We start from the raw sequence: 14,099 nt of genomic DNA, 5'->3' as shown, positions 1-14,099 counted from the left end.
TATGGAGAATAATAGTATTAAATGGGCTACATCAAGTTAGTGTACTCATTCTCATTATATAGATCTTACAGTTTTCACTACAAAAAACACCACAGGTTGTTGGTTATTACAGTAAGACAGTTACTGCCCTAGTTAACAGCCCACTGCCTACAGCATGTAACTACGTCTTCTACAGCTTACGTACTATTTTCAGTTACATGTGATAAGGTACAGACATGCCACGGAACCCTAACTCTGTATTTCTCCATTTCTGCTCAGATTCTTTATCTCAGTCTTGAAGATATATAATACCTTAAGCATCATAGCAAATGCTCTTAGGTCTGTGTATCTACACTGATACTGAATAAATATTTTAATAATGAATTCTCTTCTTCGTAAAAACTGAAACATGAAACTTTTATTGCCACCTCTGACCTCTGAAAATAATTCAAAGATTACAGTTCTGTGTGTTTTGAAGTGTCAATGCAACAATGGCTGTCAGTTCAGAAACTTAAAACTTGAACAACTCTATTCCAATGCAGAGAAGCCTTTACCATAACTAAATCGACACTCTAAACTCTGTTACAACATTCCCAGATGCTTCATTGGTAAATCTCAGTCTTAGAGGTTTATTGTCCCTTATCTGGTGAAATTTAGCAGGTAGAACAACAGCCTCAAAGGAAGGAAATACAGACTAAGTTAAGAAAATTCAGTGATATAAGGAAACTGTTAGTTAAGAGGCATGAAAATGATGCAGTGATCCTGCAATACTGGAAGAAGTTTACATATACAGTTTACATATACAGTTTAATACAGCAACTGTAACAGGTTTCCAACTAAACCAGCAATTGGCCTTTTTTGACATACTGATCAGCATGCTCGAGTTCATTCATAAATGTGTTGACCTCTTATTTTGGTTGGGTTTTGTTTGGATCCGTTTGGTTTTGGTGTTTTGTTTGTTTTCCTATTGTCCAAAAGAATGAACTACCTCATTTTGAGTTTTGGTTCCTACAAGGAATGAAATAAGTATCTTCTCACAGTTAGTTGCTATGGAAGTAGTATTGCACAACTGGACCTCTGTTGGAACAAAATGTAGAAAATGTAGAAACAACTAAAAAAAAAAAGCTCTTATTTCTGAGAATCAGTTGCTCAAAGACACATGGACTAAGGATGAGGCTCAGACAACAGACAACTTTTTAGGGACTAGTCCAAGACTTGTACCTCCATAAAATGGAACACCTAACTTCCTAGTGATACGTCAGACAGTCTCCCAGTTTTTATGTGCCCTCAAATAATTATGACTAGTATCTACCCAGCCTGACTAAACTTGTGAAATTATATCTGCAGATTAATGTATCAGTTAGAATTTGATATTCCTTGCAAAAAAACCCCGTAACACCTACACTCCTCTTCAGTCTGTAAGTTTGAGGGACATGCATTTTTTAAACAGAAAACTGATGCCAAGGAAAAAACAGTATCTATGTTGTACTTGTTCCTGATGTACATAGTCTGTGCCTCTAAAAGAACATTAATAGATGGATAAATTTGCCACCACATTTCTTTTAAGACATAGAAAGTCTGCTTTTTTGCCTTGAATGACCACTCAAATTCTTCATGGCTGGAACTGACAGATTATGAGCAAACCTTCAAGACTGTTACACCTTTAATTCCCCTAGTGCAGACCTTCATACCTCCAATACTCCCCCTCCCATCACTTTTTGGGGAGAGACTGCTATGCACTGAAATTCTATCTTCCACACGCAGAAGAGGGGAAGGAGATTATTAAAGAAGAAATAAAGCACTTGTTTAAAGTCACATTGGCCACTAAAGAATTCTTCTAATCCAATGATATTGACTAATCGATCTTGAATTTGCACTCCATCCATTAGGAAACAGAACTAGTATGGCATGTATTTTTAAAGAGAGGGTGCAACTGTCAGGTTCCTTCAAAATAAGTCTTCCTGTAGATAATAAACAAGATTTTTGTCTTCTTTAAATCCAGTCAGTAGTTTTATCATTCTAACAAGAACTTGAACTGCCTAAGGTTGCACATAAGATGAAAAACTACAGTCTGGAGAAACTGCTGGTTATCTTAAGGAAACAAGGAAAATCAGAATTTACAGCTGTCCTGGATGTAAAAAAGATTTTCAATCACTGAAAGACTTGGATAGATCAGATGCACTTTTCAGCAATCGAGTAATTCCTCTTCCTCGCATGGTACTTGTTCCATAAAGGGAAGTCTTCACACCACGTGGAGAATCACCTATTAAATTAAATACAGTTTGCAAATCAAATCAGCCTTTAAAGCTTGCATAAATTAATGGAATTGTTCTTCATATGCTGTGGAGCTGAACCTATTCAATAGCTCTAATACAAAAAGTCAGAGACAGGGGTTGTGTCCCCTATAAACGCCAAGACCATAAGATCTCATGATTTTTAATTGGAACAGTTTCAGAGTTTAGTTCAGCATGTATTTTACATGCAAGAAAAAAAGCTGCAAACTCAGAATTCTTACAGTTATTTGTCTTGCAAACTTGATTCTGTTCCTCTGAAGATTGGCCATGAACTGCCCAGATGAATTGAGCTCACGTGCCTTCTACTAAAAAAATTTCATCTCCAAAAAGACAACTTTAAATGAGTAGTGTTTATAAACCGAGTTATAACAGAATACTTGCAACAAGCACCAGCTGAGTCTGCACATATAATGACTTAAGAGCAAGGAGAGTATTTCAAAGATGGCCCTGCCTCAAAGCACCTAAGCATATGATAACAGACTTCATGTAGCAGAAAAATAAGGGGGTATAAATCAGAGAGCAACATTTATAAGAAAAACTAAATTTTGAGACACCTTTTTGACCATAAGATTGTGTCAAGTAAAAAAAGGGCAGCTCTTTATGTTTACGTCTTCAGAAATTCAGTGAAATCCATATGCAGGAATAAGCGCAGCTCACGTAGAGTTGTTTAAGATTTATGCCACTGATGGGCAACATCTAAGCCCAGAAATTTGAAAAAGCAGCAATGGGATTAAGTTTAAATACCTCTTTCCCCTTACAAATGCGAAAGTTTCAAACTCACAATTAGAAGGGACAAACTCTTGATCCTGACTTGGAGAAGCGAAATGTCTGTCACATCCAGAACCCTCAGCCTTCATTTTCTGTATGAAGAAATAAACATTAAAAATAATATATGTCTTCTAAAATGCAGTATACACAACTATCCATGAAACCTACGAATTATGGTCAAAAATCACAGGAAATGACCCAGCTAGTGATTATTTTTTTCCACCGGTCTGCCCAATATATGTCACAAAAGACAGCATCCAAAGAGAAAACAGCTAACCTGAAACAGGCAAGTTTGAACACTTGAGTCAACTAGAAATAAAACAGGATACCAGTTTAAAGAATCTGACCTGAAAACGTCCAGCATCCAGTATCACCATCTTGGTATTTGTGCTTTCACCATAATCAGAGTCTTGAAGAGGTAGGTGAGCTGCTGTCAGTGAGACTCCATACACACTAGCTAAAGATTTACTGATGCAGTAACTTGACCGAGAAAAAAAGAAAACGAGGAAAGTTTGGCTAAGAGGGCTGTAATGCTTATGTACAGAAGCACAGCATTTTTAGGTCTTCAACTGGCAAACAAAAGCAACCACAGACTGAGATGCACAGAGCAGATGACAGAGGACAGAAGGACATTATTGCAGCAGCTAAATAGTTACCCTGCATCCTTCCAAGACCACCAGCCTATTCTACAACTACACGTGAAATTAAAACAACTGCTTCCCCACGCTATCAAATGCAGCCACTCAGAAGTGTGAAAAGCAACATTTTTTGCAAGGCATAGCAGTACATAACAAGAGTTTTTTAAATGAAAGACTATTCATTATTACCTCTCTCAAAGTGCTACTACTACTGACTGATATCTTAAACGGCATTTCCTTGTTTCCCAACTGTTTACTTTCCCCTTCCCCACACCAAAAAGATTACAGAACTTTATGTATGTACATTATATGTAAGGCAGTATAAAAGTTTCCAAAGTAGAGATATGCTAGAATATACTGAGAATTTCTCACCAAATACAGGTATACTAAACCTCTGAAGAAAACCAGTGGATTCTAATGTAATTAACACTTCTCTCAATTCTCCAATAGTAAGTGGAGGTAGTGAAAGGATGACTACAGAGTGATGGACATTACTATCACAGAAATTACATTAAAGTGCTAAGACTTACAGCATACTGCTAAGCCATACAAACAACAATGAAAGTTACAAATAGAACAAAATCTTGGGGGTGGAGGGAATAAATAAAACTCAAGGTCTAGAACTACAGCGCTCCAGGCAGTCAGAGAAGCCAGAGCCAAAAACGTGCATCTATTACAAAATAAAAAGTCATCATACTGGAGATAACTCCTTAGCAATACTCACGCAATTTTCTTACAGGATGCCAAAGCACAGCAGAGTATATCATTCTCTTCATGCCACTTGCACCTACATGAAATGAAGTTCAGGCTTATTTTAGAAGCATCTACATCGTTAATCAACATGAATAGTTGGTTTGAATAGTCAGAAGGAACAGGAACAAATATTAAAGGTGTTATCTTTTTGTCTCAGTGACCATATAGTACCTTTAAAATTTCACAGAGGACCAGCGTTCAATAACTAAGCTCTAAGTGGTTTACACAGAGTTAAAAGGCATGCTTAATAGGCACCCTGCTTCATGCTGAGGTGGAGGGAAGGGAGAAAAGAGAATCCTAAGAGACAAATGGAATTTAAAGGTAACAATTTGAAGTTTCCCATTAATACAAAATAGTTCCTCTTAGTATAAGCATCCCCACTTTCCTCTCCAAATGTGTGTTTTAAAGTACATTTTTCCATTTTTGTTAAGGTCTCCCTCTAGTGTGAAGATACTCATGGAAATGGAAAACTGCCTGACTATAAAAAGATAAAGTGCCGCTGATTATCCCAATGGATCTTAAAATCCATACTGAAACCAGACTTCCAAGAATATTTTTTTTTTTTTTAAAAATTATCTACTAAAATTTAAGATCAAATTATTGGTTCTTACTTAAAACAGTAGCACAGGAAAAGCTAAAGTATATTTCTAAGTTAATTGCATCATCACTAAATATTCCCTTGCAACACCACAAGCTACATACCACTTCTTTGTACAAACACAGAAGAATCTGAAAGCAGGAAAAGCTTTACCGTTCAAGACACATAGGGGAAAAAAAAAAACAAGGAAAAAATCCTACAAAGTAAACAGAATTCCAGATGTGTAATAAAGAACATTCATTCCGGAAGAAAAAAAGATAGGATCTAGCTTAACGCTTATGCTTGAGAACTTGATTTATACCACTGGCAAACGTACCTTGTTCCTCATCACAGTAGCAGCATGAGGCATTTGATGTATAGCAACAGCCAGGTCCCATCCAAATTACACTTCTAAGAGTCTGAATCTTCTCACTTCTATGATTTCCAGTTAAATACCACAATATATTTTATTCCCATTTTTACTCCCTCCTTTAAATTAGGCCTCAGACTCAGCATTAAAAAGCCATCTATCTTTACACTTCTTTTGGGAAAGTATTTTTCATTTCCAGTTGTACTCATGATGTGACAAGAAGCATTTCTGATTAGAAGGCTTGCAGAACATTCTAGCCTAGCAGCGTACAAGCTGTATGTAGGGCACCAAGACATGTCAGGTTAATACACGTTTCCACAAAGAAGAACCCAACATACCTGGTGTTACTGGAGAAATCCCACAGGAAGACATCCAATTCTCTACACACCCAAGTCTTGGATGGCTCCTTTTGGTACTTCTTCTGGTACAGTTCTATTACCAGGTCTTCTACTGCAAGAAGCTCCAGATGGCTCTCAATGCCTATTGCTCAGAGAAAATCCAGGTCAGGAGAACAAAAGAGTCAGTGAATATTCTGCTCAGCTCACTTCTCAGTCAGTCCCTGTTCACTGCCCAGCCTCTTACCGGAGCACCAAAGCTCTTGTAAACCTTAACAAGTTATTCCACCAGTGTTTTTAATAAAACCTGGCTTCCTAGCAAAGTGGGTCATCCTATATTCCCACAATTTTCTCCACTTCAGTAATTACGTATCCTACTTGTGGGCCATCTCTCCTCAGAAGCTGTTAGTTTTCCCATGTGTTTACCATACGCTCACCTTCACAGTAATCTCACTGCCTCTAATGCTCCCTTAACTGGCTGAGCAAGAAACAGCGTATGTTATTCTACAGATGTGCTCCTTAGCCAGTTAGCTGATCATGCTGCTGTTTTACTGTCACTGATGGGGAGGAAAAGAAGAGGGAGAAGCACGCAAAGTAGTTCTAGCTATCAGTACCAGCTTTTATGAAGCCTTTGAGACCCGAAGATATTCAGACAAATACAGCTGTTCATGATTACATAACCCTTCTTTCTTAGGGGGTGGGGGAGCGGAAAAGCCAAAAATGATCCATTTCCCACCTGTTATGCTAGCCATTCGATTGAGACACCAGTTAATTCGGAATCTGTCATTAGACTAGAAGAAAGAAAATTTCAGTGACATTGAAAGAGTATATAAATCTGACATCTGCAAGACTTCTGACCACATCTGAAAGAGACACCTCCAAAACAAAATTCAGTATTTGTGGGACTGAATGTACACTCTTCCTGAAAATCATCTTGAAGAGGAACCAAATGCCATGGAGGCTTTCCAACCAAACCCCAGGAGTAATTTTGGACTAATGTTTGGGGACAGGTTAAAGCTTAACCCATACTACAGCTATCTCCGTTAAGTGCTCTGAGATTTTTTTCATGCATATTTCTTCAGAGCACTATATTTATGGATGAAGCCCAAGATCTTGACCCTCCCCGCCTTTTTAAGGATTAACATTAGGCTCGAATGGAATCAAAATGTAATATAGCCGTCACGAAGCTTAAACGCCTCTGAACCCTAACATTTTGTTTTGCTTATTGGCAAATGAAACTTGAGCAAAAATTAAGATGTACGGTATTCTCATGGGGAAAGAGTCATAAAAATGTAAAAACATTCCTTAGAAAAGCAGGACTGTGTGACTATTATTCAGCACAATCAATTTAAGTCAATCTTAAAAGCCCTTAACCTAAGTCAAAACAATGTCAGAGACCAAGTGAAACGTTCATCAGTAGACTAGAGCCAGAAGTGCAGGCTGAAAATAAGAAGGCAGAAAATTAGGTCTCTGCTTTATAAAAAGGTTAGCTTCTAGGGGCCATTTCTTCCTGCATGCAACTGGGAAACTTTGGAAAAGAGTGCCTTTTCCCACTCATTTACACACTGATTAGGTTTTAGAGTGAAGTATCTCCTTAGTCATCCAACAGAAGTGAAACGAGAGGTTTTGATTTAGAGCATCTTACTTTGACCTTGACCATACCCTGCAGTAAAAGTGAGGCCGAACACCGGTGGCTGGCTGGACAAACTCAAGAAGTTCCCGTAAGACAACTGCGTAACAAGTACGTGAAAGATGAAATCCAGATACAGGGATCTTATGAGTGGCATCACCTAATGAAGGGGGGGCGGGGCAGAAAAAAACCCCCAAGTTATGAGAAGTCCTGTTTCCTTAAATGATACAGTACCCCCCTCCTTTGTATCTTTTTATATACATATATGTATACACACAAACACACACATCTCCTCTTCTCTACAGAGGGCATTGGTAATTAAGCTATCAAAACCTTGCTTCCTTCAGCAGAAGGATGGCGGGTCTGGGCTGTGAGCAAACACGCAAACACACACACACACTTACCCCTTTTAAAAGGCCATTATCTAAGTATTTGACATAGCAAAACACGGGCCAAGTTTGTTCCCTCCGTACACAAGGGGAGGAAGTGTCCTAATAGAAACAAACTGGAATCTATAAACATTACTTGACTCACAAGGGAAACAAGGCAGGCCAAACCAGACACAATAACGGTATAAATACTTTAACTTTGTTGATATATGTAAAGCTGCAAAACACTTACAACTTTTAAATACAAACTAGTATCTTTGAGTTACCCTATTATGAATTAGCACTTCATGCTGAAGATATACACAAGGACCATAAGGGAAGGACACACTGCTCAGATGGGCTTGAAAGCATTTAAAGCCATACAAAATTGTCCCATTTAAGAAGAACATACTGCAGTTATTATTGAATTAAAATAGGAAGACAATACAAATAATTCTGCCATTGACAAAACCATTTTAGGTGAAGCGCTCTGCCATTTGTGGGTACAAGAAACATATAAAAGGTGACTGCAACAAGCTGCTCTGTCACTCCTTTCTCTTCGAAACTTGACAAGTTCCCAGAAGGAGAAACTATAGACTTACAAAACATTTGGATACAGATCATATAAGCCGAGTCTAAAACTGTACACCTCTGCATACCATTCTCTTTCTTCACTGATACTCACTAGCAGCCTGGCAGTGGTACCGAAAACCACGTGGTGGTACTTCTGCAGAAGAGCAGGGGAGACAGGAGAAAAAGAACAATCATCATCCAACATCCACAACGACAGATCCTTAACTCTCAACTATACACCACAGTTTCAGGTACAGAAATGAACAGCTTCATCTTCCCTTGTGGCCTTGTACGAGTGCCACAACTGTTTTTGAAAAAGTTACTTTCAGTTATATGCGTTTTAAAAAACAAAAGCATATTGTATAGCATGTGCGTGTTTAGGTCCAATCAAGACAAATATTCATTGGCATGAAATATAAAACACAAACATCTGAAGGTCCTCCTGGATTTATTCTACCCTCTTTGAAGCTTCACGCAGTTCTGACACTTAAGTCCGTCTCTTCAGAAACAATCAGCACTGTTCCGATATTTTAAGAAGTCAAACCACTTATAGTCAAAGAAATAAACCTGTCTTAATACCAGAATTCTAATCTGGGCAGCAGTAAGTGACACTAGAAAGCCTCCCTCTCACCCCAAAGCAAGATGAACTACTTGTCTCCCTTCCTTGGAACTCACCTGGATCTATGAAGTGATGGAAATCAGCCATTATGCCATCCTGTAGGGAGTACCTGACACACCCAATCTCGCAAGGAAGGAAGCGCTGTTCACAGTGGGATGGCAGCTTGCCATGGCTGTAAATGTTCAGGAAGTAGAATATGTCTGCAACCACAGCTGAAAGAAAAAAAAAATTTTTTTTCAGAAGAGCTATCAGAGGTTACAGCAAGCCATCCTGGCCTCACCTCATCCAGTGAAAGCTTCGGTGCGCTTTATCATATGAGTGAGTAAAGTAGGGTAATGACCAAGTAAAACACATAGATCTTTCTCTGTATCTGAGATGACGAGGTAACTAATACTTATGCAAGAGTCAGGCATATCAGTAGACCTGCTTCACCTTCAATAGATACTACTGTGTGTAGAGATCAGGGCAAAAAAACCCCCAAAATAAAAGCAATAAAAAAAAAATAAAATCAACATTCTTGTGGGTTTGGGGTTTAAGAGGCCTGGAATCCAACAGGAACTACTATTGCTTTTTATGATAGGTCTCTTCACCCTTTAGGAAAATAACGTTAGAAAAAAAAAAAATTAGTAATTGCAAAGCAGTCTTACAAGCTCAATTCAGTAACTTACACAAGTTAAATGAGCTGGTAATAATCTTCTGGGGTAAGAGGAGATGAGGAGTCTGCTAATTAAAAGGATCGCTTCTCCTCCGTTAAATGAGCTTCCAAAGAAGGAGGCAAGAATACCCAAGGCAAATGTTAAGAAATAAATTTGTCATTTACTAATCTAAAAAGTATGCAACTTTGAAAAATATTTCGCAATACACCTTAATCCTTCCCTTCATGAAGGTCACATTAATGTTCTCACTGAAGTTTAAGGTAGCTATTTAATCCTTACCCTTAAGTTCTGCCCCTCATCAAAAAATCCTTCTTGTTCTACTAAATAATAGAGATGTATAACTGTTTTTACACAGAAATGATGCTGTATGCCAGACTTTATGGCATTTAACACCAGTTGTCCTAAGCTTGAATGCTGGTGCTCTCTTACATGGGTCTTAAACTCTACAAGCTGCGGGGTCATAGGAAAGATACCTCTCCTACCTGAGTTTGAACTGCTTTCCTTATGAAAAAATGGATACAGCTACAGGGAACCATACAGGACTTTTACTGAGAAATATTAAGGAGCAGCATCATAAAATGCATCTCAGTTATCCCTTATCATTATCCTTCTCATTCAGTTTAAAGATCAATTGTGTCAGCTCAAGCCACCATGATCAACCTGATCAAATTTGCATCACAATGACAGGGGAGCATGACCTCTGTCAGCGAGAACGCTAACAGGTATTACACTTTTTATGGAGCTACCCTTTCCTGCCCCTCTATAACCATGACAACATGAAAATAGTTTGAGAGACTTGTTAGGTAAAAGGCTTGAGCTGAAACTTAACCGCACAGCAGATACAGCTTATATTAACTAGTTGCTTAACTTATCTTGTAAGCATTACCATTTATCATTTTTCAGAATAATATTCATGGAGAAAAGATTACAGATGTGTTCATTACTCAGTTCTAATCAAAACATGCTTTTGAAGAGGGGGTATACAGATAAGAAAGGTTTCGTTTTCAAGAGTTCTTTCAATAAAGAAGCAGACCAGGATGTTATAAAAGCACTGACAAAGTACATATCCCCTCTTTTATTCTCCCAAAGAGGCCAGGTCAATGTTATATTTAACACCTCTACCATACAAATTTTGAACTTTGATATCTAACAACTCTTCACCCTTTAAAATCGGTAAAAGTATTCTTTTATGCTGAACTTGGATTAGGCCTTGTAAATCATAAATGTAGGAGTTGATGAATTACCTTTTTCTTAAAAACCTTGAAATAATTGTAAAGAAACTATTAGTGGCTACACTCCCATCAAGCTAAAAAACAGAGAAAAGAATTATTGGGGGGGAGGGACATTTGCACTGACTTCCCTCTATACTATACGAGACCTTTTTACAGCAGTAGACCATTAGTTTAAAACAAAGAAACAGTTGACACAGATGCCTATTAGCAAAACATAAACAGCCTTTGTATAGGTACCATTGAGAATATCTATAAAGGGCAAGCTTTTATCTACTAGGATCAACTTTTTAAGACTACTATACCCTGATCATTCTTCCAAGACGTAGCAGAGACATCTGGAAGAGAAGTAACACTGGGCATCTTTGTGGTCAGACAAGGATGAACCGGATGAGCCAGATTACATGTCTGGAAAAGATGAGAAAGTTAAAAAAAATCAAAAGAGTCTACTAACCCCCGATAAAGTCCTTCATCTCATTCTATTAGAGGAACATACGACGTCCACTAACAGTTATGGTTAGGTGGAACAAGTCTGCAGTTTATATACAAGTGCCTGTGTACTTGCAGACCGGGAAGGCAAGATTTCTCTTCTAACAAAAAGAGATAGGTATCTTAGTACCTTTGTCAACTCACTACAACTTAAAAGAACTACAGCTAAATTTACAAAATATAATTTAAAAAAAAAAATTATTTTGTAAGGTTCAACCACTTGTCACAGGTGAGGAACTTTTCAAATTGGAATTTCAAAACTTCTTCCATGAACTTTATGGAAGAGTTTGGCACGTGCATTAGTTGCCTTTGACTAGGAATGGAATTCATGAAAAGCTGATAAAGCCTCAGGGAAGTCATCAGATTGCTCTGGCATAGAGCAAGTAAGAGGGGCGCCTATGCCCATTAAGCACTGCAAATCCATGCATGAACAATAAGCTTTTAACCTGTCAGGCTTACACAATTCAATCATTCAAGACCCAAACTGGGAATAACATTCACATCCAGGTACACTAATTCCAAACGACCATCTTAGCTAAAGATCATTGATTATCAGTTTGAACTATTTAAAATAAAATGAGGAATTAGTCCCATCCAAGTAAGCTTAGGTCATCTCCAAAAGATGACCAAGACCTTTCACTACACAAAGTAAGTGTGGTTATCTGTGTACAGGGGTATGATTAATAAATTGAAATCACATATAATCTCATACATACACACTTCCCTATTTCCACTGACAGGCAATAAGGATGATGATCTTTATTTTGGTAAAGCAATTATTCCTTTCCCTGATTACAGCTTTCTAAAATGCTACCGCTTGTGGAAGGAAATACAGAAGCCTCCATTTATGACAGTTGCCATCTAATGTAGCTCTCCATTATATATGAAAATGGAGCTTCATTAATTACATACCCCTAGCCTGCTAAATAACACAATGATGATCACGCTCTAAACAGCTCTTTCCCATACAGACAGGCCCCCAATATCAGAAAACATTGCCTAACATCTCCCTACTAGTCTAGATTGACTAAATTAACTAATCCAGATTTACCAGTTACTCCAAACTACAATCATCCTGTCATTCTCTCTAGCATCATGTAAGTGGTTTAAAGTCCTAAAATTTACCCTCACCAGTAATGTGTAGTTCATAGTCAGTATCTAGTAATATGGGATGAAGTAGTAAATGCAGTATTACCCATTTACTCAGGCTCTTTGCTTTGACACACAAGTTTTTACACTGCCAACCAAGACTGGAATAAAATAAGCTTTCTGACACCTCACATAAATTCCGAAGCAAACTATGCTTCAGGGAACTGCTGGGAGGGGGGGAGAGAGACAGACAGAAGGAGAAAAAAAGGAACACACACACCCCTTTTCAAGACAGTAAATAGTAGAAGGGATCTGTTTAGCACTATTTCTGACCACAACCACATTCAGCTTAATGTAACTGCTTACTTCTACATTGTGGGATTTTGTCCTCCACCATAGCATTACTGTTCTCTCCATAATTAAACCAATCTAAAAATAATGGCAAGGTATAGTTATTCCTTTTGTGCGTAGGTTGCAACACTTCATTGACCTGGTCCTCCACACAACCACTCGAAAATGCCAAATCAGCTGCGTATAAGATGTGGTTTCAGGCCGTCAGACAAGAACCACCTAAATTAAGGACATCCATGAAGTAAAAGCAACATGAACCTATGACGAGCAGTCATACCAATCTACAGTATTATAAATAAAAAAACCCCAACATTTTAAGTCAGTCACTGCAAAATACTGTTAAACATAAAACTAAGTTGTTAGAGAACTACATTATACTTGGTAAAAGAGCCCAAAGGAACAAGCTGTGCTGGTTTTAAATGGTATAGAGTATTCTCGCTCTCAATTCAAACCAGAACAATTTTCTGCATAACCTTCATAATGGTACGGACTACTACAGCAGCCATAACCTCTAGAGGTTGGAGGCTATGGAGAGCAGGTGATCTTCCATAGCATCATAGCTGACCAAACCCCAACACCACTTACTCCCCCTCTTATTTAGCTATATCGAAGGGTGCTCCTTTCTCAGCATTTACCTCTTTCACTGTCTTCTGAGAGCATTTCTTTTCATTCCACTTACGAGCCTTCTCTGTATATGCCATCTTTTCTTCCTTAGTCAGCAACTTGAAGGAAAGCAAACCGTTAAAGTAAGTTTTTACTGCTTCCTTCTAGTAGTCCCACAAACCAACAAACTCGGTGTAAGAAATTAATTGTGCTTTTCCAAAGGACATTATCAATGCTTAGCAAGGACTGCCAACTGCTAACACTGACTCAAACATTTCCAGTAGCTTTCTCCTTAATGAAGTCATAAGCTTTGATTCAAGACACCTAGCAAGCATGTGCTTTTGAAGCATCTTCAGACGAGGGCAAACTAGCACTGCCCCACTGCAAACAAGAGGTCTTCCGAAACTTCTCTTGCCAGCCAGGGATGCCACTACCCATTGCTCGCAAGCCAGAGCTGCTCCCCACAGCTGAGGGGAGGACAGCATAGCTTGTGCTTCTCAGCTAGAGCCAGCTGAGGCCACGCATTTGAACTGCTAAACATACAGCAGCTGAGCCATCAGCTAGTTTACCCTCCAAGAAAGGTCACACTGACATTTTGTCCCCCACGCAACGCGCATAGGGGCACCACACAGATCCACCCGACGGGTGCTAGTTCCCCACCAGCAAGAGGCAGGTGAGCTGCTATGAAACCCACTGCGGCTGGAGCAGGACCACGCCGCAGACCTCCCCCCGCCCTCCGCCGCCATTAAGCTGCCTTAACCCGAGGCCGCTCCCCCCC

At 38.7% G+C, this 14,099-nt stretch overlaps 1 protein-coding gene across 1 annotated transcript; it reads right to left on the bottom strand.

Annotated features, from left to right (window-relative positions):
- Nucleotides 1-2,126: 2,126 nt before the first annotated feature.
- On the bottom strand, nt 2,127-13,938 carry MAEL (maelstrom spermatogenic transposon silencer). Its single transcript, XM_009274588.1, has 12 exons — nt 13,891-13,938; nt 13,354-13,440; nt 11,095-11,197; nt 8,961-9,116; nt 8,398-8,439; nt 7,377-7,504; nt 6,451-6,505; nt 5,718-5,859; nt 4,404-4,466; nt 3,389-3,521; nt 3,055-3,133; nt 2,127-2,242 (listed from the first exon to the last, which is right to left on the bottom strand). The coding sequence occupies exons 1-12, from the start codon at nt 13,936-13,938 to the stop codon at nt 2,127-2,129; spliced, it is 1,152 nt and encodes a 383-aa protein (XP_009272863.1).
- Between the last annotated feature and the right edge of the window lie 161 nt (nt 13,939-14,099).

Source organism: Aptenodytes forsteri, unplaced genomic scaffold (genome assembly GCF_000699145.1).
Source record: "Aptenodytes forsteri isolate BGI_AS27 unplaced genomic scaffold, ASM69914v1 Scaffold287, whole genome shotgun sequence".
NCBI classification, from domain to species: Eukaryota; Metazoa; Chordata; class Aves; order Sphenisciformes; family Spheniscidae; genus Aptenodytes; species Aptenodytes forsteri.
The sequence above is the reverse complement of the archived record's forward strand: the minus strand, read 5'-3'. Positions and strand labels throughout refer to the sequence as shown.